Source organism: Stegostoma tigrinum, chromosome 9, assembly GCF_030684315.1.
Source record: "Stegostoma tigrinum isolate sSteTig4 chromosome 9, sSteTig4.hap1, whole genome shotgun sequence".
Classification (NCBI taxonomy): Eukaryota; Metazoa; Chordata; class Chondrichthyes; order Orectolobiformes; family Stegostomatidae; genus Stegostoma; species Stegostoma tigrinum.
In genome coordinates this window covers 27,413,251-27,440,574 of record NC_081362.1, presented here as the reverse complement: position 1 = coordinate 27,440,574, position 27,324 = coordinate 27,413,251, and the positions used below count along the sequence as shown (strand labels likewise).

The 27,324-nt window shown below is 40.4% G+C and overlaps 1 protein-coding gene across 5 annotated transcripts in view; it reads left to right on the top strand.

The window, feature by feature from the left end:
• LOC125455229 (filamin-A-interacting protein 1-like) overlaps positions 1-27,324 on the top strand; it is a 294,768-nt gene that overhangs the window by 259,851 nt on the left and 7,593 nt on the right. For 4 of the 5 annotated variants that reach the window (XM_048536966.1, XM_048536967.2, XM_048536964.2 and 1 more), the window contains 2 exons: positions 930-3,726; positions 13,301-13,523. In XM_048536966.1, coding sequence (XP_048392923.1) covers positions 930-3,726; positions 13,301-13,507 — 3,004 coding nt within the window. In that variant the 3' untranslated portion in view covers positions 13,508-13,523. The remainder of the gene's footprint in view (positions 1-929; positions 3,727-13,300; positions 13,524-27,324) is intronic. The other variant, XM_048536968.2, reaches the window with a different exon arrangement.

Genomic DNA, 27,324 nt, shown 5'->3' with positions numbered 1-27,324 from the left:
AGTTATGTAGAGGTATTTATAGGTCACAAAGGCAATAGTTATTTGTCACTACTTTCTCAAACTGTCACATTGATCTTCAGAAGCCAGTGAGTACTAAATTCCATTTGACTTGTATGTTCAGACTTTCAGCTGGAAAATATCTATTTCTCATGTTACATGCTTCCCAAGATATTGATCAAAAATTAAAATCTTTCAATCAGTCCTAGAGTCTGAATTATCATCTCATTTTTCCACCAAAATCTTATATCTTATTCTGTCTTTAAAATAGCAAAATGTTGTTAAGACACATTACAGGAGCTTAAACAAATGAATATTTGAAATTTAGATATATAAGGCTTGGTGTCTCAAATCTTGGCGAAAGAGGTGTATCAAAGATACAGCACTAAAACAAGTCACTTCTATGCAACTAGTGTTTCTGGTCAAGTGCCAGCTTCCTCTTCATCCTTCCTCATGCAATATCATCATAACCTTCTATTCCTTTCTCTCATGTACAGCTTCAACTTCAATTCTCACAGGGTTTCCTTTGCATATCGTTGTGATGTATTTATTTTAATCAACCTATTCAGACACATTGTGACATTCAGCCTGGGGCAGATGGGACCTGAGCACAGTCCTTCTGGCTCAGAGTTAGGGATATTGCCACTATGCCATAAGAACCCTCCCTTGTCATGATGTAAAATTTTAAGTTGTCGTTCAAACATAGCAATTAGCCAATTGTCACAAAAGTTTAAATTAACCATCATAGCTTCTCATTGCCACATATCTAATTGCTAATTGCTCTTCGTCTTTCCAGTTGCAATAGGCAACCAAGACTGTCCTTTAAGGTGTATTTTTTTAAAATAATTAACTAAGAGGACCCTTGAGACTTGATTAATCTCAGTTTCTGATGATTTTTAATTCCATTCTCATGCAGCCTTTCTCATCCCTAGGTTGAAGAAATTGCTTGAACAAGAAAAGTCCTACCAGGCACGGAAGGAAAAAGAGAACAGCAAGCGATTGAGCAAAGTGCGAGAGGAGTTGGGCAAGTTGAAATCATTTGCACTGATGCTAGTGGATGAACGACAGATTCACATTGAACAGCTTGGCCAGCAAGCGCAGAAATTGCAGGAACTGGGCCAGAAACTCCAAGAGGAGGAAGAGAAATTCCGAAGTCTTGATGAGAGGGCTAAGGAGGAAAGTCAGAAGGTTATCCGGCTTGAGGCAGAACTTGGACACAAGTCTGCCAAGTCTTTGCAGGAACATGATGAGATGATGGCCAAACTAACCACCCAAGAATCTCAGAACCGCCAGTTACGACAAAAGCTATCCAGTTTAAACCGCCGACTTGAAGAGCTGGAGGAAGCTAACAAGAGCCTACAGATGGCCGAGGAGGAACTTCAGGAATTGCGGGTTAAAATTAGCCACGGACAGTGTGGAAATTCCAGTTTGATGGCTGAGGTGGAAAACCTGCGAAAGCGGGTACTGGAGATGGAGGGAAAAGATGAAGAGATAACTAAGGCAGAAGATCAGGGCAGAGAACTAAAAAAGAAATTGGAAAAGGAAGAACTCCACAGTAAGGACTTGAAACTAGAAGTGGAAAAACTACAGAAGAGAATGGTTGACCTAGAAAAGTTGGAAGGTGCCTTTAACAAAAGCAAATCTGAGTGTTCACAGTTACATGTTAGCTTAGATAAAGAAAGGAATCTGACCAAAGACTTAGCCAATGAGTTGGAATTAGTGAAAGCCCGAGTGAAAGAACTCGAAACATCGGAGGCCAGACTGGGAAAAAGTGAATTCCTCTTGAAAGATGATTTGACAAAGCTAAAGTCTTTTACTGTGATGTTAGTAGACGAGAGGAGAAGTGTGGCAGAAAAGTTGCATCAGGAAGAACAGAAAGTGAATGACCTTAATAGCAAGTTGATGCAGGAACAAAATAAAACAACAGAGGTAACAGAAAAACTGATCGAAGAAAGCAAGAAGCTTCTCAAATTGAAATCCGAGATGGAGGAGAAAGTGTCTACCCTGTTCAATGAAAGAAATGATTTGAAGGTAAAGCTCCATGATGAAGAACAAAAATCTAATGAGCTAAGTTTTCGAGTTGGCCTGTTGAAGAAGCGGCTTGACCGTGTGGAAGAGGCTGAAACTGACACCCTCCAAAATAAGACCAAGAAAGAGATGGACAGACTTCTGGAAGACACTGGACTTGACAACAACAGAATAAAAGAACTAACGCTGGAAATCGAGCGGTTGAAATCTCGATTGAAGCAGTTGGAGGTGGTGGAAGGTGACCTGATGAAGACTGAGGATGAGTACGATCAGCTTGAGCAGAAATTCAAGACCGAGCAGGACAAAGCAAATCTCTTGACCCAGCAGCTAGAAGAAATGAAAAAGCAGATGACCAGGGGCAAGCTTACAGAGAAAGGAGAAGCCCTGAGCCAGGAGGCCGAGGCCCGCAATCGACTTCGACTTGAGGAGGCAGAGGTTCAAGCACTCAAGGAGAAGATTCATGAGCTGATGAACAAGGAGGACCAGCTCTCCCAACTGCAGGCCGATTACTCCATCCTCCGGAAGAAGTTCCAACAAGAGGAAAGCAAAAATAAGGACATGAGCCAGGAGGTGGTCAGCTTGGCGAAGGAGCTGGAGTTTTCCAAACGCTACAGCCGGGCCATGAGGCCGTGCCTCAATGGCCGAAGGATGGTCGATGTCCCGGTCACATCCACTGCCGTCCAGACCGAGAGTCCATCCAACGGGCTAGGGGAAGAAGACAATGCCGCGGTTTTTATCCGAAAGTCCGTCCAAGAAGAGAACCACCTGATGAGCAACCTGAGACAGAAGAAGCCCATGGAGCGGCCCTCAGTGCTGGAGCGCTACCCGCCGGCCGCCAACGAGTTAAATCTGAGGAGATCCTGGATACCCTGGATGAAGAAGAAGGAGAATGGCCTCGAGAGAGCCACCCAGGCGAGTGCAAGCCCCAGGGAGGTGATCGTGGCGCAGAGGCAGGGCCAGCCACTGCACATTCGGGTGACCCCTGACCACGGCAACAGCACAGCCACTCTGGAAATCACCAGCCCATCGGCCGAGGACTTTTTCTCCAGCACTACAGTCATCCCCACCCTAGGCCAACAGAAGCCACGCATCACCATCCTGCCCGCCCCCACTGTCGCCTCGTCCAAAGGCAAAGCCTCAGACAGCTCCTTCTCCACGGAGAGAGCAGCGTCTCCCGTTACCATCACCACATTCTCCAGGGCCACCTCCCCTCCAGCGAGAGACAAGGCTACCTTTCTGGACACGTCCGCTTGTCCGGACAGAGCAGCCTCCCCCATTCAGATCATGACAGTTTCCACCTCGGCAGCTCCCGAGTCTTCAGCCCCTCCAGATCAAGGCCAGGAACCAGGCACAGGACGGGCAGTTTTCAAAGTGTCCCCGGAGAAACAGCTGGCGCCATCACCGACTCGAAGATACAGCCCAAACGCAAACATCATAACGACCGAGGACAACAAGATTCACATCCACCTGGGCAGTCAGTTTAAAAGGCCTGGCAGCAGCTACACTGAAGACACCAGCTCTCTGATTACTGTTCGGCCTCTGTCTGTCGCTGGTGGCGGCGAGAACAAGGAGGTGACAATGGGAACTGTTCTACGCTCCCCTCGTAACTGCACTGGTCCTAAAAACTCACCCAACAAAATGACCAGCAGCATCACTATAACTCCAGCCAGTACCACATCCACAAGAACTACCCAGTCAATGGTGAGTCAAGATTTCATTTTTTTTGTCCTTTATTCGGAATGTGGCGGTATCGATTTGCATCATATTTTACCTTCAAGTGCCTTGTCATCTTCAATGACCTTCATTTGGTTATGGTTACCCATTTTTTTGTTTGTTTTTACAGTAAATTGTATTGCATTCACAAATTAACCAAAGAATGGACAGAGACAATTCTCTGTTTCAAAGCACAAAAATATCACTGCTATAGTGGTTTAAAAATTCAATTTCTAACTAAAGCTGTGTTTTTCACCCCCTGAAGATTTGAATGAGCTGGTGCACACAATTAACTTGGTAGAACCACAGTTAATAATGTTGCTCCAAACAAATGCTCACAAACGCCACAGCAGTGATAATGAGGGAGAAACAGTAGTTAGTGTATTTGCAGCTTTGCTGTCAGAATTGCAGTGATACTCTGCAAGCCTGTAGATTCAGGAAGACCTTCAAAATGGAAATGAATGGGAAACTCTTTGAGGAGATGGTCTCCATCAGACAAAGAGGAAGCCCTTGAAAATTGTCTATGTGTTGAATGAGCATTGAGGTACATGTTTAAAATAAAAGGGCCCACTAGCTTCCCTTTGTTCTGCAGTTAATATTTACTCTAGATATGGATGTGAGTTTGCTCGCTGAGCTGGAAGCTTATTTTTCAGACGTTTCGTCACCATTCTAGGTAACATCATCAGTGAGCCTCCGACGAAGATATGTGCTTTGTATTTTCTCCACAACCATTACCACTCTTTGTGTGTATTTTCTCCACCATAACTTTAATCTGTAATTTTCCTCTACTCTAACTTCTGTTCCACTTGCCAACTCTCACCAATGTAAATAGAATGAAATCTGTTACATTTTCATCTCTGTCCAGTTCCAAAGAAGAGTAATTTTTGACCTGAAAACTGAGCTGTATTTCTCGCTGTTCAGATGCTGCCAGATCTTTTGAGTTTCTCTAGTGCTTTTTGTTTTAATCCTACAATTTAGCCATCTTAAAAGTCAGCTAGTAATGCACACATTGCATCTTTTAAAATTACATAATCATAAGGAGCAATTTTGATATGACTACACAATATTACTAGTAAAAATATTGTTTTGATTGAAATCCTACTCAAATGTAGTTTCTGTACAATCTGCTTTTAAAAGGGTTAACGTACTTGGAATGCATAGACAGTTTTAGATCAATGTGATCATATTTGCTGTAAAATCATCCCAATTTCTGTAACTCAACTACCAGAATTTTGTTTTAGATATTACATGTTCTAATTTGTTAACTTGTTTTGAGTTGTCATGCATTGTTAATACCTTCACCATACAAGAATTGGCATTCCAATGGGTCATACATAATTTTCAAGCAATAGTTAAATGAGTGTAACTTGTCAGGTAAAATGTGTTGGAGAATTGATTTCGACCACTTTTTATGTATCAAATATATCAACTTATAGCAGTAAACTGTCATATAATAGAATCCATACAGTGTGGCAACGGGACATTTGGCCCATCAAGTCCACACTGAACCATAACACTGCATTTCCCATGACTGATTCACCCAGCCTGCACACTATGGGCAATTTAGCATGGCCAATCTACCTAACCTGCACATCTTTGGACTGTGGGAGAAAACAAGAGCACCTGGAGAAAACCCACATGGTCAGAATGTACGAACTCCACACAGACAATCAGCGAGGCTGGAATTGAACCCAGGTTCCTGGTGCTGTGAAGCAGCAGTGCTAACCAGTCAGCTATCATGCCACTCCATGTTTGTCTAATGTTGTTAGAAGCTTCATTTTAATAGGACAATGAAGTTCCAATGATATTTAGATGTCAAGGCATTTTTCTCCCTGCACATCACAAACTTGTGATCAAGTTTCAAGGTGTCAAGGTTTGCAGTTCAATGTATGGTAAGTGATTTTAGGTTTGACTCAATGGTAACAATTTCATCGTTGAGATGCAGGCCTAAAATTTGAGCACACAAACCAGGCTGATGCTCTGCTGTGGTACGGACGGAGTGTTGCACTATCAGAAAAACCAGCTTTAGATGACTCATTAAAACAGCCCAAATTTATCTACCCAAAGAAAAGCAAGGGTGTTATCCCTTTTCTGCCACCACTAAAATAGGATTGTCCTGTCATTATCTCATGCTGCTTATCACAAGACAGATTTAACATCCAAAAATACAACATTAATTGTGAAGCAACTTGGAACATCCTAAAGTTCTGACATGTAAATCTGTCTGTTGTAAGAAGCACTACCATAAGATTATTGGGAGCAAGTATGAAGCTTATGTTTTTTTTATTATTGCCATTCTTGACAATTATCAAGAGCCTTTGTGACAACAGCAGTGAAGACAACAGTCAGAAAAGCCTATCGGGAAAATACGTTCAGCAGTAGGCCATTTATACCCTCATTCAATGAGCTCAAAGCTGGTCTGAAATTTGATTCCAGTTTTACCCAGATCCCAGAATACCTTTTACATAGCAAAATTTCATAAATATTAGTTTCAGAATTAACAACTGATTTATCATAATTTACTGTTTCTGGAAGAGTTCTGCAAGTCCAAATTTGTGCCACCTTGCTGTATAGAGAAAAATTTTCCTGATTTCATTCTGGGTGTTCTGGCCCTACTTAAACATTTACCCTACTTGTTCTGCTTACATTTCACTAACTTCCCATTTGCACTAGGCATTAGTTAGAAAAAGGTTGTTAGACTATGCCCTTGTCCTATGCACTCCGGCTAGCAAAATTAGTTATTATATCTCCCCTACATGTGTCCCTTAATTTTTGAAAACATCAATCAACTCACTGTTTAGGTTTCCAAATTTCACGGTAGGCAGTCTAAGTTTTTTCAAATTCTTTGTAGTTCAACCTTTGGTATTCCAGTATCATTTTAGGAAATTTAAGCAGTATTCCCTCAAAGGACATTATTTCCTTCCTAATTTGTGATGCTTAGAACTTGAAACTGGGTGGATCACCAGGCATCGAACTAGGCACCGGAAAAGACAATAGCAGAAACAACCCTGTCGACCATGCAAAGTTCTCCTCACTAACATCTGGGGGTTAGTGCCAAAATTGGGAGAGCTGTCTCACAGGCTAGCCAAGCAACAGCCTATAGTTATACTCACAGGAGCATATCTTACAGACAATGTAATAGACACACCATCATCATCCCCGGATACATTATATCTCACCAGCAGGACAGACCCAGCAAAGGTGATGGCACAATGGTATACAGTCGGGAGGGAGTTGCTCTGGGAGTCCTCAACATTGACTCCAGACCTCATGAAGTCTCATAGCTTCAGGCCAAACATGGGCAAAGAAGCCTCCTGTTGATTACCTTGTACTAATCTCCCTCAGCTGATGAATCAGTACTCCTCTGTGTTGAACAACACTTGGAGGAAACACTGAGGATGGCAAGGGCACAAAATGTACTCTGGGCATGGGATTTGCTTGTCCACCACCAAGAGTGGCTTGGCAGCAGCACTACTGATCAAGCTGGTTGGGTCCTAAAAGACATAGTTGCTGGACTGGGTCTCCGACAGGTGGTGAGGGAAACAAGACGCAAAAATATACTTGTCCTCATCCTTAGCAATCTGCCAGCTGCAGATGTAACTGTCTGTGACAGTATTGATAAGAGTGACCACTGCACAGTCCTTGTGGAGACAAAGTCCTGCCTTCATATTGAAAATAACCTCCATCATGTTATGTGGCACTATCACTGTGTTAAATGGGACAGACTTCAAACAGATTTAGCAACTCAACTAGATACTGCAAAGGCTATGGGCCCTGACAACATTCCAGCAATTGTCCGAAGACTTGTACTCCAGAACTTGCTGCTCCCCTAGTCAAGCTGTTCCAGTACAGTTACAACACTAGCATCTACCCAATTGTGCAGAAAACTGCCTAAGCATGTCTTGTACATAAAAATAGGACAAATCCAATGCAGCCAATTACCGCCCCATCAGTCTGCTCTCGACCACCAGTAAATTGATGGAAGGCGTCATCAACAGTGCTATCAAGTAGCACCTGCTCAGCAATAACTTACTCACTGACGCCCAGTTTGCGTTCCACCAGGGCCACTCAGCTTCTGACTTCATTATAGCCTTGGTTCAAATATGGACAAAACAGCTGAATTCCAGAGGTGAAATGAGAGTGGCAGCCCTTGACATCAGGGCTGCATTCGACTGAGTATAGTGTCATGGAACCTTAGCTGGAATCAATGGATATCAGGGGGAAAACTCTCCAGTGTTTAGAGTCATACCTGACACATAGGAAGATGGATGTGGTTGTTAAAGTCAATCATCTCAGTTCCAGGACATTTCTGCAGGAGTTCATCCGGGTAATGTCCTAGCCCCAACTATCTTCAGCTGCTTCATCAATGACCTCCCTTCCATCATAATGTCAGAGGTGGCGATGTGCAATCATCAGCGAACAATGTGAAGCACCACATGTGACACCTCAGACACTGAAGCAATCTGAGTCCAAATGCAAAAAGATCTGGACAATATTCAAGCTTGGGCTGACAAGTGGCAAGTAACATTTGTGCCACACAAATGCCAGGCTATGACCATCATCAGAAAGAGACAATTTACCCACTGCCCCTTGACATTCAATGACATTACCATTACTGAATCCGCCACTAACAACTTGTGGGAATTATCATTGATCAGAAACTCAACTGGACTCACCACATTAATGCAGTGACTACAAGAGCAGATCAGAGGCTAGGAATACTGTGGTGAGCAACTCACCTCCTGAGTGTCTGTGGCCCATAGTAAAGCTCAATCTCTCTGAGCTGGAGTGGTTCAATATGCAGCTATCTCCTGCAGATGTGGTCAGTTGGGACAGCCTCAATGTCCACAAACTCTACAACCTGCAGCCAAAACATACTAACTGCTCTGTCATTATCTCACAATTAATATAAGTAACTTTAACTATCTAGTTTTTAACTCATTTCAACTGTTTTCTTTCTCAACTCAGAACATGCACTAAGCAATGAACAGAATATTTTGAGTACTTAGTATTTCAAGCTTTGGAGGTAAAAATTATAAAGAACCTCCTGACCACACTGTATCAAATACCCAAATAAGGATGTTATGCTTTAGTTTTGCAAAGCATCGGTGACCCACATCTCTACAACTGTTTGCAGTTTTGTCTCCTATTTAAGGAAGGATGTAAATGTGTTGGAGGGGATTGAGAAGTTTACTTGATTGATTGGTTTAATAATTGGGTTGTCCCTTGAAGACAGGTTGAACAGACTGAGATTATTTCCACAGGAGAATAGAAGAATGATGGGTGACCTGATTGATCCTGTATTGGATTCTGAATAGTTTTCACAAGGTGGACATGAAAAGGATGTTTCTCCTAGTGAGTGAATCCAGAACAAGGGAGTACTGTTTGAAAATTAAAGACAACTTAGGGCGGAGATGAGGAGAATTGTCTTCACATGGTAGTCAACAGGGAACAACAATACTGAAAGAGTTTTTTAGTGCAGCCAACATGCATATAGTGTTGAAACAGCATTTCCAACTTTGTTTCCATCTTCTTTCAGCCTTTCTGGAATGCTTTCAAATGGGTTGAGTGCCCATTTGCCACTTCCTTTTTAGCCTACAGGCAGTACAACCTCCTTCTGCAATTATGGAGTCAGATGCTGAACTGTTCTCTCATTTGTTTTCTGGATGGATTTTCATTGGTTTTTCACTGTGAACTTCACTGGCACTGCAAAATTTTGTCCTAGCGCATATAAAACTGAATCCACGGAGATCTGTTTCTAACTTAAACCTTAAAATTCTCTCTGGATATGGTAAGGGGCAATGAGCAACAAATGTTTGTTCTTCTCTGGACATGGGTTCAAAGTAAGCCTAGACTGATGGAATGAAAATCTCTTGCATTTGGGACTCAACAAGAACAACTTTCTTTTTGATATGGTCCCTTTAATATAGCACCCATAACTAATAAAGTAAATTACTATAAGATTTGATGCTGAACATGAGATCTTAGGATAGTTGACTCAAGGTTTGGTCAAAAGAATAAGTTGTAGGGAGTCTCTTGAATGAAGGGGAACAAAGAAAAAGAAGAACAAAAATTTCTGTTGGAAAAGCTCAGCAGGTCTGGCAGCAGCCATGGAGAGAAATCAGAGCCAATGTTTCATGTCCAATGACCATCCTTCAGAACTGAGGGTAGCTAGGAAAACACTGCATTTTATGTAGAGGATTGTTGGGTGGCGGGGGGATGCAGATAAGGAGTAAACAACAGGTACGGATAGAGCTCAAAGAGAGAGAGAAGAACAGTTGGACAGACAAAAGGGTGGAGTTAGTGTGTGAATTCCTAATCTGAAGGCTCTGTATTCAATTTAATTCCTGGTGAACATAATTTTATAGCACAACATTGTCTAAAGATTGATGTTGCTGTAGTCTCTTTAAGTGTTCTCACAGATGGCTTTCAGATTAATTACAGCAATTATTCTTATTGCAATCAACTTTTCTTCTGGGGCAGGGAGGAATGAAATGTGCCTTCAACGTAAATTAACAACTCAGAGGTGCTTGAGTTGCTTTCAAGTTCAATGCTTACATATAAAGAAATGTACGGCATTGTAATCATTTTTGAAACTGCTGAAAATTTTAATTGTAAAATTTAATTTGTTACATGTTTTATTTCATATTTCCTAAAGAAACAGTTGCCTCAGAATAGAGTTTCTTTTTGAGAATGTTGAAGAGTTCACATGTTGCCTTGTTTTAGTATTTATGTAAAGAAAAACAAAAGTTTTGCTGTTTGAAATAGTTCCTTGGGGATAATTGTTGCAGTAAATTTTGATTTATAAATGAGCAACAGTGGGATGAAGGATACAACCTGGTTTGCTCTCAAAATGACCAGTCCCACCACCAATAACCAAAAAATACAGATGTTCAGTTTAGCCAGAGGGGAGTCATCCTGAAATACATGCTCAGTGACTTCTCCACAGGCCATGTATACACTGCCACATAATGCTTCATTGTTGGACTTTGAGCTGACAGACTAATCACTGGGGAATCTCCATAACCTTTTTCCTTATGGTATTCAAGATTTCTAATGAAAAATGTTCGTGGCACTTAAGATACAGATAACACTTTGTAATCTTAAAGTCTATTTTCTGGTCTTTATGTTATAAATTTTATTCTCCATACAAGTTCTTAGTTATCTGTTGAAGACCAAACAGAGTCAAAGTATTTTCAGAAAAATATTTACAGCAATTTGATTGGTTGTGATTTGCATTTTAATAGATTTTACTGATTTCATACATCATCTGTTGTTCGCCATTGGATTTTTTTCTAGCAGCTGTTCTTGCTTTTTGCACATTCTTTATTATGTGATCTTGCTTGTTCTTTTCATAAAATAAATGCAATGATTTTGATTTATCTGCATGCTTAAATGCAGACTGGCAGTAGCAAGGAGGGGTTTCTAACGAGTTCCATAGACAACATTTAACCATCAATTAGTTCTGCAGGATAAATGGGTAAACATTGTGTTCTATACCGTGCCTGTTTCGAAATGACATTAGATTAGCAAAGGACCAACAAATATTAGAAACTGATTGAGCTTAAAGTGGTAATATTGTTGAATTGTTTTTTATAACATTGATCAAGCTGAGCTTTAAGATATAAGCATTTTTGATGCTTGAGGGAATGAGGAGAGATTATCTGAAGAGAAGATCATTAGAATTTGCGAAAGACCCACTGATATAAACTCACTGAAAAATCTAATATAAAATATATATGTGGCAACAATATAGGTTTGTTCTTTTCCTGTCAGCAACCATCATTCCCCCCACTCACCAGTCTTCATTTATTGTAGTTGCCTGATTTGGCTCATCGGTAGTAAACTCACCATTGTGTTAGACGGTCAATACTATTCTAAAACCTTTAGCATATATCCACACTGATACTTTCAACGCTATATTGAGGGAATGATACACTGCAGGAGGTGCTGTATTTTAGATAAGACTTTAAACTGAGGTCACATTTACACTTTCTGATGGAATTAAATGTACTATTTGAAAAGTAAACAAAGTGTTCTCCCAGTTTCCTGAGCACTATCTATCCAATTCCCAAAACTGATGACCTTGTCATTTATTTAAGGCTGTTTGTAGGGCCTTGCTGTATACTAATATGTTGTTGTAATTTCCTGCAATGCAACCGTCACTGCACTTCAGAACTACTTAATTCAGTTGAAAAATGCTTTGAAATGCTTTAATCTTTTGAAAACGGCGTTGGTGGGGGTTATCATTGAATTCAAGGGTTTATTTTTCATTATGTAGTCTGATGGATTGTGATAAAGAGAATGAAATGGGCTTAATGTATATAAATCTTATAAAACATGTACATCATGTTGAAATGGTATAGAAAGTTTGAAATTTAAACTGTTAAGAGACTATTGGTTTTTATTCAAATTCTAGAAAGACAATATTATTGACAATAATGGAGGTATCATCTAAGATATGCTATACTTAAATAGTGCCTCATACTTTTTGATCTACAGCTAATATTTAATAACTAGGCAGTTGAAACAGGACTCTGCATATACAATTTATTTTTGATCATTGCTCCTCCCTAACATATAAATCTGATTGACTAAACTTCATTACTGTATCATGTGTTTTGTTTAGCTGCTAATTTTCTCAATCGTGGTCTGATCTCCACAGAGAATGTCTTAATCCTCATGTAACCGTTACACTCTTTCACTCTGGCTATTACCCTGGTAAGGCCATTTCTGCATTCCCAAAATCCAGTAGAAACTAATGAATGGACCTGGCAAAAAAACTGCCTGCTATCAACTGCGAGGTTGGCTAGACAATTAAAAAAACTGTTGTGTCTTGATTTCATTTGTTAAAAATCATCATCCAGGAATGCAAGAATACTCTAGGAATAACTACTGAACTCATGGCAAAGGAGCTGTCATAGTGACATCAGATCACATGCAACTGGAGACAGAATCTTCTAGGGTTCCAGAAGATATCCTCTCTTTAAAACTACTGTAATTAATTGTTTAAGATGCTTATTTATATTCACTAGTTACTAGCTTCTTGTAGCATTGCCAATTCACACAAAGTTAAGTGAGATCTGTTATTTCACTTAATTTTGTCAAAGTATATTAAATGAAGGTGAAGATTGGAAGACGGAACAGTAGAACTGATACTTTGTTCCATATTTACTGGGTTGTATTTGATCCTGTCTTGAACACTGGAGGATCTTCATTTTGGTACAATAACATTAGGTGTTATTTCTGAGGATGCTCAATCTCAGAAAATGGGCTCACCATTACAGTAAATGTTCAGGAACAAAAACAAAGTTGCTGGAAAAGCTCAGCAGGTCTGGCAGCATCTGTGGGGGAGAAAAAAGAGTTAACGTTTTGGGTCTGATAACCCTTCCTCAGAACTGATGGTGGCTGGGAAAACGTTAGTTTATATGCAGAAAATAGGGAGGTGGGTGCGGTCAATAGAGTAAATGTTCAGTTCTATAAGGCAATATAAACAATCAAAACTTTTTCATAAACTAATGGTGGCTGAATGTGTAAAGAGTCTATTTCTCTGTCTTTCTAGGCAGCACAGGAGGGGTCAACACAACGACCCACACCGACACGCATCCCCATGTCAAAAGGTATGAAAGCAGGAAAACCAGGAGTGCAAGCTGTTGGAGCAGGAGGTGTGGCAAAATATGAATCTCGTACTGAGAGCCAGTTAATGAGAATTGAACTGAAGAAGTCTCCTGTCAGCAGTCCGATCTCTCAGGCTGGGGGGAAGGGCTGAGGATGGAGATCATGGGGTAGGTGGATGTGTTACTGTAACAATAGATATCACCCTATCTGGGCAGACTTCCTTATCACATATTCACTCAATAAATGAACTCCTCCCTTGTGATGTAGTAACAGGTCCTTATTTTAAACTGGTCATTAAAAATACCAACATTTTAGCACTGATAACTGCTGTATCTCAAGGGTGAGATTCACTTTTGAGTACATGCACACTTGTGAAGACAAGTTAACCAATTAACAAAGGGTTAAATTATTAATTTAACATATTACTTCAGCATTGGTAAGAAAAACAACAAGCTCCTATTTGTAGAGATAGGGAAATGTTCCAGTCACTTGGTTTTGATTTCAAGTGAAACTTGCATAACAACATATCTAATGGTTTGGATAAATAGTTTTCATATCTTGCCTTTAAAATAATACGGAAAATTAGTTGAAGAATTTGCAAGCTGAATAACTGACTGAAAGGCATGGCATGAACATTGACCATCTTTAAACTAGCTGATGTATGACTGTAGTTCTGGTTATTGGAGGTTTTTATCATTTCCTGCAACCCATAAAAGGGTGCTGGCACAAGGGACAGCTGACCACTCTCACCAAATGGGAGTCTCAAACTGATTTTAGAAAACATAATTTCCACAAATATTTTCAGGTGCATTAGCATTAAATTAATACAAATTTAGGGTCAGCTTTGAGCACTTTCTAACAAGTAAATTTCTAGTTGATGTAAAATGTTCACTAATCTAGATCACATCTTCAGTCATAACAAACAACTGCACCTCCCAGTCGCGAACCATTTCAACTTCCCCTCCCATTCCTCAGACGACATGTCCATCCTGGGCCTCCTCCAGTGCCACAACGATGCCACCTGAAGTTCGCAGGAACAGCACCACATATTCTGCTTGGGAACCCTGCAGCCCAATGGTACCAATGTGGACTTCACAAGCTTCAAAATCTCCCCGCCCCCCCCCCCCCCCCCCCCCCACTGCATCCCAAAACAAGCCCAGCTTGTCCCCGCCTCCCTAAACTGTCCTTCCTCCCACCATCCCCTCCTCCCACCTCAAGCCCCACCCCCATCTCCTACCTACTAACCTCTTTCTGCCCCCTTGACCTCTCCATCCTCCCTGGACTGACCTATCTCTTCCCTGACTCCCCACCTGCACTCACCTTTACTGGCTCCATCCCCAACTCTTTGACCTGTCTGTCTCCTCTCCACCTATCTTCTCCTCTGTCCATCTTCTATCTGCCTCTCCCTCTCTCCCTATTTATTTCAGAACACCCTTCTCCTCCCCCATTTCTGAAGCGGAGTCTAGGCCCGAAATGTCAGCCTTCCTGCTCCTATGATGATGCTTGGCCTGCTGTGTTCATCCAGGTCCACACCTTGTTATCTAACATCCTGGTAAACCTCTTTTGCGCCATCCCCAAAGTCTTCACATCCTTCCTATAGTGCAGTGACTAAAACTGCACACAATACTCCAAATGTGACCAAACTAAAGTTTTTTATACAGGAACCTCCAAGCCAGTCATCATTAAGTGGGTAATTTTTAATCTAATCAGAATATATGGAACGATGTTTTTAGGAATTTACTTTGCAAAACCAGAGTGGCTATGTGCAGGCTATAATCACAACCTCACACTATGAAGGACCCAAATATGGCAGTTTGCTGGTTTATTTAGTGTAGATTAACAGAGTCAGTGCCAGCAGATTTCCCAGTTCTAATCTATCTCTACAGGAAATTTCATGTCTACTTATATGCCTGATGAGAGCCTGTTTGTGCTCATATCTAGATTTTCTCCCTGAACTTTCTGTCTGATTTCAGGTGAGATGTATTTGCTTTATCTGCAAGTCTTGGCAGGTTATTTGGTTCTGATCCTGCCTTCTATGTGTGCATAATGTGCTATAATGACTTTATGGTCAGATTTTTCTGGAGTTAGGTTGAGCAGAGGGGCCTTTTTAAAATGTGCAGGTCCTGATTCTCGGATTCTCACCCCTATTCCATTTCCACCAATGTTTAGCAGTGGAAGATAAGGATAGCGTAGTCAACCCATGTAGAGGACTCAAGTCCAAGCTAATTCCATTATGGCCCCTTCCCACAACTTTGATGATATTGGGTCAGTGGTTTTCATAGACATGGTTTATGGCACCTCAGAGTAGTCATGAACCACTGGGATTCTCAGTCTTAAGTTGGGAATTGAAAAAGGGCAGCTATTTAGTATTCTGTTTGAAATACATCATGCACTGTCATTAAAGCTGTAAATCAATCACAATCATTCATAGTATCAATGACAAAGAACTTTTAACCAGCTTCATATCTCTCAATTATGTGTGAATAAACATAAAGACATTGAAAAATGCTCCAAAGAAAGATAAGTTTATTACAAGTTAATAAAAACAACGACAGATATAACTAGCATTCCCCTGCAAGGTGTGTCAACATTGTGTACAGGCTAAGTCCATTAGACATTCCTGGTGTTCAGCAAACCAAACATATTGAGGCAATCTAGCAACAGTACCAATAAGAGATGGCCAGCTATCTATTTTTGTTTTTTGCTAGGTGGGCTCATTAAGAATGCTTAGGGATATGTAAAGCACGAGGGATATTGAGTGGTATGGAAGGGCATAGGACATATGACAGTGCATGGAGGAGGCATGGAGGTGGCGAAGGGTAAGGGTTCGAGGGCTGTACAAACATTTTTACAACAGGGTTGATGTTGTAGTAAATTGAGCTGGTCCCTTTAGCCAGACGTCCTTGCCATCTACCCAGCTCTATTGCTGCCTGCCTGTACAGGCAATGGGCTGGATTCCATCTCATCCCCACTTCTTTAGAATGGAAATAAGGCAGGCAGAGCTTCCTTTATTAAAATACCTTGTCCAGTCAAGAACTTCCCCAGTTCACATTTTTCATCTACTTTATGAAAATCCAGTCCGATGACATAATGTCTCAGTTCAGTCACTAGAAAAGATTGGGTACTTCTGTACATCTTTGTTCCGATGTAAAGTGGCCAACTGTAATTCACCAATCACCAACCTGGATTAAATTGGTTAACTCTGCATATAATGTAAGCCTCCTCACTCTGTAAGGATGAGTACCACATTATACCATATTTTAGTGCATTGAGCCACCAGACACTGCTCAGCTAATGCTTTTTAATGGTGCACATTATAACATCTTGACCTTACTCTTTTTGATAGCACAGAACAAGAACTTATGTTGCTAAAGATTTTCCTACACTCATCAGAGAGCTGGCAATACTGAAGCCTCAGAAATTTCTCTGGGAGATTTAGTTATTGCTCAAACATGCAGCAGTTCTTGGATCTTCAACTAGTAAAGTTTTTTTTGGTAAAGGTAGAACTTGAAAAGAAATCACCCGGCCCAGTTTCAACAGGAAAGCCCCTCAGGCGAAATCACTGGGGACAATATAGGTCATTGAACACAGGTCTGTTTTGTGTGAGCGTGGATGACCTCAACCTGACAGAAGGTAAAATATGGGAGATTTTCTAAATTTTGGACTGGAATTGTCAAGTCTTAGAGGGATGGATAAGGCTTTCAACTGCAGGTGAGATGAGGTAGGGGCAGAATTGGACATTGTTAAGGAAGTAAGCAGTCTTAGCAAATGGTATGAATATGTGATTGGAACCTTATCTCAGGCTCTATAAGGGTTGTGAGCAACTTGGTTCAACCTCACATAGTTCTTGAGAAGATGGATGGAGTCAATGGCTAGGGAACAGAATTTTGCCAGATGTTGAAGAGCAATAGCTGGCAATGGGATGGGTATCATCAATGTGCAACTTGAGTTCTGAAATTTTGCATGATTTTGCTAAGGGGTCAAGGAAAGATCTTTGAAGGATTCAACAGGTAATTCTGAGGGACCAGGAAGAGAAGCCATTGCAGGAAAGGGAGGCAATGTCCTAGTGGTATTATCACCAGACTGTTAATTCAGAGAACCAGAGAAAGTTCTGGAGACCTGAATTCGAATCCAATTCAATAAATATCTGGAATTAAGAATCTAATGATAACAGTGAATCCATTGTCGATTGTTGGAAAAACCCATCTGTTTCACTAATGCCCTTTAGGGAAGGAAACTGCCATCCTTATCTGGTCTGGCCTTCATGTGACTCCAAACCCACAGCAATATGGTTGACTCTTAACTGCTTTCTGGGCAATTAGGCATGGCAGTAAATGCTGCATAACAAGTGACGTCCTCATTCCGTCAATGAATAAAGAAAAATAAGGTGATTTTCTGAATATAACCGATTGTGTAAAATTGGGATCAAATACGAGCAGACCTATCCAGTGGGTTAACAATGAAGGTCATTAAAGGAGGGTGGTGTAGCCAATCATGTCAAAGGCTGGAGATAAGTAAAGAAGGAGATTTCATTTGTGACTTTGAGAGCAATTGCGGCAAGGTCAGAAAGCTGATTGGAGGAATTTAAACTTTGGATCCTGGAAAACGTAGGTATAACTTTGGGATATGACAGCATATTCAAAGGAGATTAGAGATAGAATTATATAAGAACAGAGGAATTGAGGGATATTTTTGAGGATAAATGTGGTAATGGCAGATTTGAAGGAGAAGGCTCAGTATCTGAGGAGAGAGAATTGTTTACAACATCAGTGACAGTTTCTTTGTTCACTTAAACTATGTCGACTACCACACCAACCACTTTGCCCCTATCAGCCACCCCTTTGTCAAAAGGACCTTCAAATACCTCCGTACATCTTCAGTCTGAATCATTCTTTCTATCCTTACTACTTCTTGATGCTGATTCATAATTGTTTCGTGATACTCAGCATTAAAGGTTCTGTCTGCATGTAAGATGTTCATGTTTAAATAAACAGTACAGAATAGATTGGTTTAGTACTGAAATGAGCAGTAAGAAATATGCCATCAAGTTAAAAGACAATAATTACTCTAAAGAACTGCTTCAGAATATATTTAAGTGGGAGTCAAATATGAGGTGCACTGTTCCATAACAAAGAACTTGTCTCAGGCTCCCATCTGATGGTACCCCTATGCTGTTGACTTTTATGAAGCTTTTAAATGCTTCTATTGAGCTTTTGGGGAGGAAGTCTACCAGGGGAACAGAACTTGATATTCTTCATTCAAGATGACTTGCAAGGCCAAAACTAATGATTAATGAAGATGGTCTTTGATTTTGTTTCTATTCAATACATACTACTCCAAGCACAGTCAACTTATTTCCCTTAAGAGACTATTACAGTTGAACTGGAAGATATTTATTCTGTATTGCCTGATTTACTAGTTTTTATGCTTTCTACTGCTTAACATAGGGAATGAGGTCCCCTGTGAAGCCTTGCAAGCATGCTGGTAATTAAAGAACAAAAGTGAATTGAGATAGGATGTTAGGGCTGGTTCAACATAAGGTAAGTAACAAAGTAAACAAAGTCTGGTAGTTCTTTGTGTGGGTTAATTTCTTAAATTTATTTTTGCTTCAGATATCAACACTTACAGCACCTTACGGAGGACAAATTACATTTTGAGAGCTATTTGATTTCAGGAGATGCCTATTAGGTGATCAATTTATTTCCATTTGTGCATACCAAAGTAATTAAATATTCCTCCCATTCAGAGTAAACAAATACTGCAGGTGGGGATTCTTTTCATAAACTATCTTTTTTCTCACTATTTCAAGTCTAAGTTTAAAAAGCAAATAATTTCAGACATTTCCTAATTGGAGTTTGTTAACTAAAACAAGTTTCCCCTCTTATGCATTTCTCAGAGCATCTTTGCTACAGTGGTCTTTGACTCTCCCTTTCTACATGAATAACCTGATTGGAAATCCATGATCTTTCATTCAGCTTGGTTAATCTCAGTTGATTTCCTGCTGCACATTGACTTTTGCAGAAATGATAATATCTGCTATCGTGCAAGGATGAACCTAGTGATACATGGACATGAGACGGGTTGATCAGAAGACCAAATAAAATTCACATTGATACATATGATATGAAGTGGTCTTCTATACCATTAGTAAAGGCAAAAGGTATCGATCTGAGTAAAATGTTGCAGGAGCAAGATTGAGATGATAAATCTCAAGAATAGCCACTAAGTTAAACAGGTACTGTGTAATATTTTGTAAGTAAACTTATCATCACCTCTTCCAATTCATCCCAAGCTTCGGTGTTAAATCCAATTGCCTTTTATAGTGAATCTACGTTGGCTAAAAAGCCCCCAAAATCTCTAATCTCAAAGCCTTTAAATCCCTTTATGGCCTTGACCTCCTGGTCTACAGATAGTTGGAGGCACAATATACCTCAAATGATAAATACAGGGCCATCTTAAAAATCTTGACATACTGATATAGCAGGAACTTCCTAAATGTTTTAAACTGACACTGGGAAATTCCTCAACTTCTTTGGGCTCTGCACAAATGTGAGTCAGAGGCCTGGAAGAGAACTGACTTAATTACCTCGCTAGTTGCTCAGGAGATGTTAGTCAAATTAAAACCATGTCTAACTCTTGGTTAACTATATAGTTAAGACACTACCACTTAGATTTGCCCTAGTGACCCAAAAATCCTGCCCCTCCAATTCCCCTCCTGACCTTTTGATTCCACCAACCCCCACCCACAACATTCCATTTCATCCTCTGACCCTATCACCTCAACACACCAAAACACAGCCCTCAAACCCTTGACTTCGCCCTGAAGTAACCCCTCTAACCCACCGTCTACCCTCCCAGCAATCTGCCACCCTACCCATCCTGCAATATTAACAACCCACCACACTCACACTCATTCACTGTCAAACTAAAAAGCTATTTAAATATACCAAGCTGCTCAGCATGTAGTGAATCATGTTTTAGCAGAATATAGCAGCTGATGCTGTATAAAAGAGACACTGTTTATCATCGCCCCACGATGCCTGGCTGAAGATCTTGCTCTGCATTTCTGAAGTATCCAGGTTCAGAACTCCCAGCCATAAAAGTGGAGTTTTGTTGTCCAGTTTAAATAACATTGGAGAGGACTGTAGTCCAATGGTGATGGTCAGACCTTAGAAGAATAAGTCATCAGTTCTCCTACAAATGTCCTAGAACCTTTTGTTCTGCTTTTTCGCAAGTGTGCCCCATCTTCCCTCTGCTTTTGTTAGAACATAAGATGGTAAGAAATAGGAGCAGGAGTAGGCCATTGGCCTGTTCAGCTTGCTTTGTCATTCATTAAGACAATGGCTGGTCTTTTTGCCATTGCAGCTTCACTTACCTGCCGGCTCAACATAACCCTTAATTCCTTCAAAAATCTATCTTTGTCTTAAAACCACAAGGCAGTCTCAACTGCTTCACTGGGCAGGGACTTTTACAGCTTTGGGTGAAGAAGTTGTCCTCAACTCAGTCCTAAATCTGCTTTCCCTTATTTTGCAGCTATATACCCTACCTCTAGTTTCATCTGCCAATGGAAGTAACCTCCCTGCTTCAGTCAAATCTATTGCCATGCCAACAGTCATCCTGAACCCGTGCTTTAGCAGTTTCTCCCTAAATCTCTGTCCCTCCTTATCTCCTATTTACCCAAATGTCACCTCACCTTGATATCTGTTTTAATTACAGCTCTTGCAAAGCATATATCCTTCTGCATTAAAAGAGTTATATAAATGCAGAATAAGGTGTTCAATTTGACCAGTGGTGGGTGGGCTACTGCTGCCCCCACTGCCCCAATTCCTTTCATTTGTCAGTGATGCGTTTTGTCTCTCTCCCCATCATCAGTCAGCCAGTCAGCCACTCCTGGTAGGGCTATAAAACGCTCGATCCAGGTTTGAGAACCAATAGAAGGTAGAAACTTCTGGAACCCAGCTTTGTGAAGGGTACATTTACTTAGATATAGTTCCCAACAAAGCCAAATTATTTTTGATGCTGATTATTGGCCCAAGCATAAGGTGAAGTTTAATCAAATATAGCTTGCTTGAATCGAGGTGGCACTAGATGTTTTTGTTGATGAGGTAATGGAATTGAAACAGTCTGGAATTTTTTTGAAGTCAGATTCTGTTTATATGTTCCTTTAATAGCTTGTTTCAAAGCTGTGTCGTATTTCGACTTTCAGATCAGCAAAATGTTGTGCAAAAGTAGTAAATTGATGAAGATATTCAAACTAGATTTTACTTAATGTCACAAGACACCTTCATTGTAGATGACCAATTTACATGCTACTTTAATCAAAGGGTTAGTAATAATGGGGCTAATTGGTGCTGCTTTGATCCCTGGTCACTGCAGTGTTGACTGGGTGGATGGAAAAGTCCCTAATAACTCCGTATTGGCGGTGGTGTGTGTGTGTGTGTGTGTGTGTGTGTGTGTGTGTGTGTGTGTGTGTGTGTGTGTGTGTGTGTGTGTGTGTGTGTGGCCCTTTCAGCCTGCTCCACCATTCAGTAAACTTATGCTTTCTTTAATTAACCTATTTTCTTGTCGACTCTAGACCTTCACTGCCTTACAGATCAGGAACCTTCCTAGCTCTGCTTAAAAATATCTGAAGACTCTGCTTTCACACATTTTGAGGAAGGGGATTCCACAGATTCACCACCCTTTGACAAAAATATATATCCACATCTCCGCTTTAAATAGCGACTGCTGTTTCTACAGTCTTCCACAAGAGGAAACATATTTTCCACATCGTGTACGTTTCTATCAGGTCACCTGTTACTTTACTGAACTCCAATGGATGCAAGCTTAGCCTATCAAACCTTTCCTCAAAACACAATCCATTCTAGGGAATAATGTACTATATCTTCTCTGAGTCACTTCAAATGTGTATACATCCTTCCTTAAATAAGGAGACCAACAGTGTACACAGTACTCCAGACATGGTCTTACAAAAGCCTTTTAAATCTGAAGCATAATCTCCCTACTCTTATATTCAATTCCCCTCCAGTAAATGATAACCGTACATTAGCTTTTCTAATTATTTGCTGTACCTGCATACTAAACTTTTCTGATTCATGCACAAGGACACCCAATCCCTCTATATCTTAGAGCTCTGCAATCTCTAATTACGTAGACATGTTTCTTTTTTATTCTTCTTGCCGAAATGGACAATTTTACAGTCTCTCACATTACAACCCATTTGCCAGATCTTTCTTCACTCACTGAAGCAATCTCTATCCCTATGTGGTCTCCTTATGTCCTCTTCATATCATGCTTTTCAATCTGTCTTTAAGTCATCGGCAAACTAAGCAATCTTACCTTTAGTCCCTTCAGCTAAAACATTTAAATAAATTGTAATTCGTAGAATCGTGGATTTTACAGTACAGAGGACACCATTTGATCCATTGCGCTTGTACCACCTGCTGAAAGAACTACCCAGTTAGTCCCATCCTCCAGCCCTATCTTCATTGCCCTCTAAATTCATAAATTTCAAATATATATCCAGCTCTCTTTCAAAACCTCTAATGGAATCTGCCTCCATTGTTCTTCCTGGCAGTACGTTCCAATTCCAAATAAGTCTCTGAGTAAATAAGTTTCTCCTCATTTCACTCCTAGCTGTCTTTTTTTTTCCTGACAATCTTGAAATTGTGATCCCTAGCTACTGAAATATCAACTGTTAGAAACAGAATATTCTTCTCTGCCCTATCAAAATTGTTTATAATTCTGAACACCTCAATAAGGTCATCTCTTAATCTCTGCTCCAAAGATAATATACCAAATTTCTCTAATCTTTTGTTGAATCTAAAATCCCTCATTGCTGGTATCATTCTAGTAAATCTCCTTTGCACTTTCTCCAGGACTTTAATGTCCTTCCTTAAATAAGTTGCCAAGAACTGAATACAATACGCCAAATGTGATCTGACCATTGATTTCTAGAGGAGTAGCATCACTTCCTTGTTTTTAAACTCTATACCACTATTTATGAACAGAAGAATCTTACAGGCCTTCTTAACAGCTGTTTCGACTCGGCTGGCCACCTTCTGAAAATTATGCATGTAAACCCAGCTGTCTCTGCTCCTCTATTCCCCTCAAAGTTGGACCATTGTCTCTCAGTGTTTCTTCTACTAAACTGCATAATCCCACATTTCTCTGTGTTAAAATTCATCTGCCAGGTGTCTTCCCATTTGGCCAACTTGTCAATGTCTATCTGAAGTCATTCAACATCATCCTCACAATCCACTATTCTCTCTGGCTTAATATCATCTCAAAATTTTGTACCTGTTAGTCAGCCTCAAGAACTGCTGGGTTTTCTGGACCTGCTGTCTCCTTTCCTTTAGGCAAATGGTCACCCACTCATAAGAGCTTAAGAACATAAGAACTAGGAGCAAGAGTAGGCCATCCGGCCCTTCGACCTGCTCCGCCATTCAATAAGATCATGGCTGATCTTTTTGTGGACTCAGATCAACTTACCCACATTCTCACCGTATCCCTTAATTCCTTTTTGTTCAAAAAATATCTACCTTAGCTTTAAAAATGTTTACTGAAGTAGGGTCAACTACTTCATACTTCAATTCCATAAATTAACAACCCTCTAGGTGAAGAATTTCCTTCTCAATTCAGTCCGAAACCTACTCCCTGTAATCTTGAGGCTATGCCCTCTTGTCCTTGCTTTACCTGCCAGTGGCAACTTCCTCTCTACTTCTGTCTTATCTATTCCCTTCATAATTTTATATGTTTCTATAAGATCCCCCTCAACCTTCTGAATTCCAATGAATATAATCCCAATCTACTCACTCTCTCCGCATAAGCCAACCCCCTCAACTCCAGAATCAACTGAGTGAACCTCCTGTGCACCCCCTCCAGTGCCAGTACATCCTTTCTCAAGTAAGGAGACCAAAACTACACACAGTCCTCCAGATTTGGCCTCACCAGCACCTTGTACAGCTGCAACATAACCTTTCTGCTTTTAAACTCAAAGGACAAATTCCATTTGCCTTCCTAATTACTTGTTGTACCTGCAGACCAACATTCTTTGATTCCTGCACAAGGACACCCAGGTCCCTCTGCATAGCAGCATGCTGCAACTTTTTACCATTCAAGTACATTAGAACATTACAGCACAGTACAGGCCCTTCAGCCCTCAATGTTGTGCCGACTTGTCATACCGATCTGAAGCCCATCTAACCTACACTATTCCATGTACGTCCATATGCTTATCCAATGATGACTTAAATGTACCTAAAGTTGGCGACTCTACTACTACTAAGTAATAATCCTTTTTACTATTACTCCTACCAAGACGTATGGATTCACATTTATTTACATTGTATTCCATCTGCCAACCTTTGCCCACTCGCTCAATCTATCTATGTTCCTCTAATAAGTTTCACAGTCCTCTGCACACTTTGCTCTGCCACTCATCTTAATGTCATCTGCAAACTTTGACACCCTACACATGGTCCCCAACTCCAAATCATCTATATAAATTGTAAATAATTGCGGTCCCAACACCGATCTCTGAGGAACACCACTAGTCACTGATTGCCAGCCAGAATAGCACTCATTCATCCCCACTCTTTTCTTCCTATTAGTCAACCAATCCTCTATCTATGATAATACTTTGCCCCTAATGCCATGCATTCTTATCTTATGCTACAGCCTCTTGTGCAACACCTTGTCAAAGGTCTTTTAGAAATCTAGGTACACCACATCCACTGGGTCCTCATTGTCCACCTTGCTCATAATGTCTTCATAGAATTCCAAAAGATTTGTCAAGCATGACCTGCCCTTCATGAACCCATGCTGCGTCTGCCTAATGGAACAATTTCTATCGAAATGCCTTGCTATGTCTTCCTTGACAACAGACTCAAGAATCTTCCCCACTACAGAGGTTAAGCTAACTGGTCTGTAATTCCCCATTTTTTGTCTACCTCCCTTTTGAAACAGTGGCGTCACATTTGCTGTTTTCCAATCCACTGGGACTGCTCCAGAGTCCACTGAATTTTGGAAAATTACTGCCAGTGCACCTGCTATTTCTCCTGCCATCTCTTTTAGTACACTAAGATGCATTCCATCAGGGCCAGGAGATTTATCAATTCTTAACTCCATTAGCTTGCCCAACACTACCTCTTCCGTAATAATGATTGTTTCCACGTCCTCAACTACCTTCGTCTCTTTCTCAATTACTGGCATGTTACTAGCATCCTCCACTATGAAGACTGATACAAAATAACTGTTCAATGCCTTGGCCATTTCATCATATCCCATAACTAAATTCCCCTTCTCATCCTCTAAAGGGCCAATGTTTAATTTAGCCACTCTTTTTTGTTTTATATCGTTATAGAACCTTTTGCTATCTGTCTTTATATTTCATGCTAGTTTTTTTCTCATGTTCTATATTACTTATCTTTATAGCACTTTTTGTGGCTTTCTGTTGACCTTCAAAGTTTTCCTAATCTTCTAGTTTTATGCTGTTTTTGGCCACTTTGTATGCCTTCCCTTTCAATTTGATAGCCTCCCTTATTTCCTTAGACACCCATGGCAGATTACCCCTTTTCTTAGAGTCCTTCCTTTTCAATGGAATATACTTGTTTTGAGCACTTTGAAAAATTGCTTTGAAAGTCCTCCACTGCTCATCAACTGTCCCACCATAAAATCTTTGTTTCCAGTCTACTTTAGTCATGTCCTCCCTCATTCTATTGTAGACTCCTTGTTTAAGCACAGGACCCTGGTATTGAATTTTATCTTCACACTCTACATCTGTATTCTAAACCTGCAATCTCTGAATTCCTCCTGTACTGCCTCTCAGAATGTAGAGCAAAATCACTGAGATTCTAGCACCAAGTCCTGTGCCAACCTAAAAATGAACTATTTACACCTACTCTTTACTTCAGATAAGTCACTCAATTACTTCATACCAATATGCTATCTCCTTTACCATGGGCTTTTTTGAAATAATGTTTGATGTGACCCTTTCAAATGCCTTCTGAAAATCTAAGTACAATACATTCACAAGCTCCCCTTTATCATCGACATATTTGTTTCTTTAAACAACCCTCAAAAAACACATAGACTTTGTCTGATTATCTTGCCCGATTTTTCTACATATCCTGCTATAATATCATTGATAATCGTTTCTAACACCTTCTTACAACGGATGTTTAACTAGCCTGTAATTTCCTCCTTTCTGTTTCTCTTTGTAAAGGTGATTTTTCTCCTGCTCAATGTTCTAATTTTCCTCCTCAGACAATTGCTGTGGCTCTGCCAGCTCCTCAATATCTAGTACATCACAGTTGTGCAGGACATAACGTTGCAAGGATTATCTGTAAACACTGGCTGGAGTGTGCCACAACTTTGTCTACTCACCTCATTACTCGCCCACTCTCCAGCTACCCAGCCCCCACACACACCCCAAGAAAGGCAGTGTTGCACATCAGAGCATGCTTTTAATCCTAACAGTTAAGAAGGAGAGAAAATCAGCTCTGTTCCTTTGTGATGCCAATGACACCTTTGATTTTTTTTTTGGATTATGGCCCAGGGATGACACTTCTAAGGTCATGTCTGCTTAATTCCCCTTCACAGAGATGACGTTGATTTATTTTTAATGGTAAAGATTGTCTATAGCCAGGGCTTGTATTTCACTTGCAAAAACATAAATTTCTGGAGAAACTCAGCCAGTCTGGCAGCATTCATGGAGAGAAAACAGAGTCAGCATTTCACCTGAAACATTATCTCTGCTTTCTCTCCATTCCCAGCAATTTGTTTTTGTTTCAGATTTCCTACAATCTGCCATACTTGGTTTTAATTGTGCTTTACATAGTTGATCACTGCATGTAGTTCATATGCAGAATTCTATGATCACACACATCTTAAACATTATACTGATTAAGTAGCTGATTAATGCAATTGACTCTTGAAGGTCTTCACATTGCTCATCAGTTTTGTCAG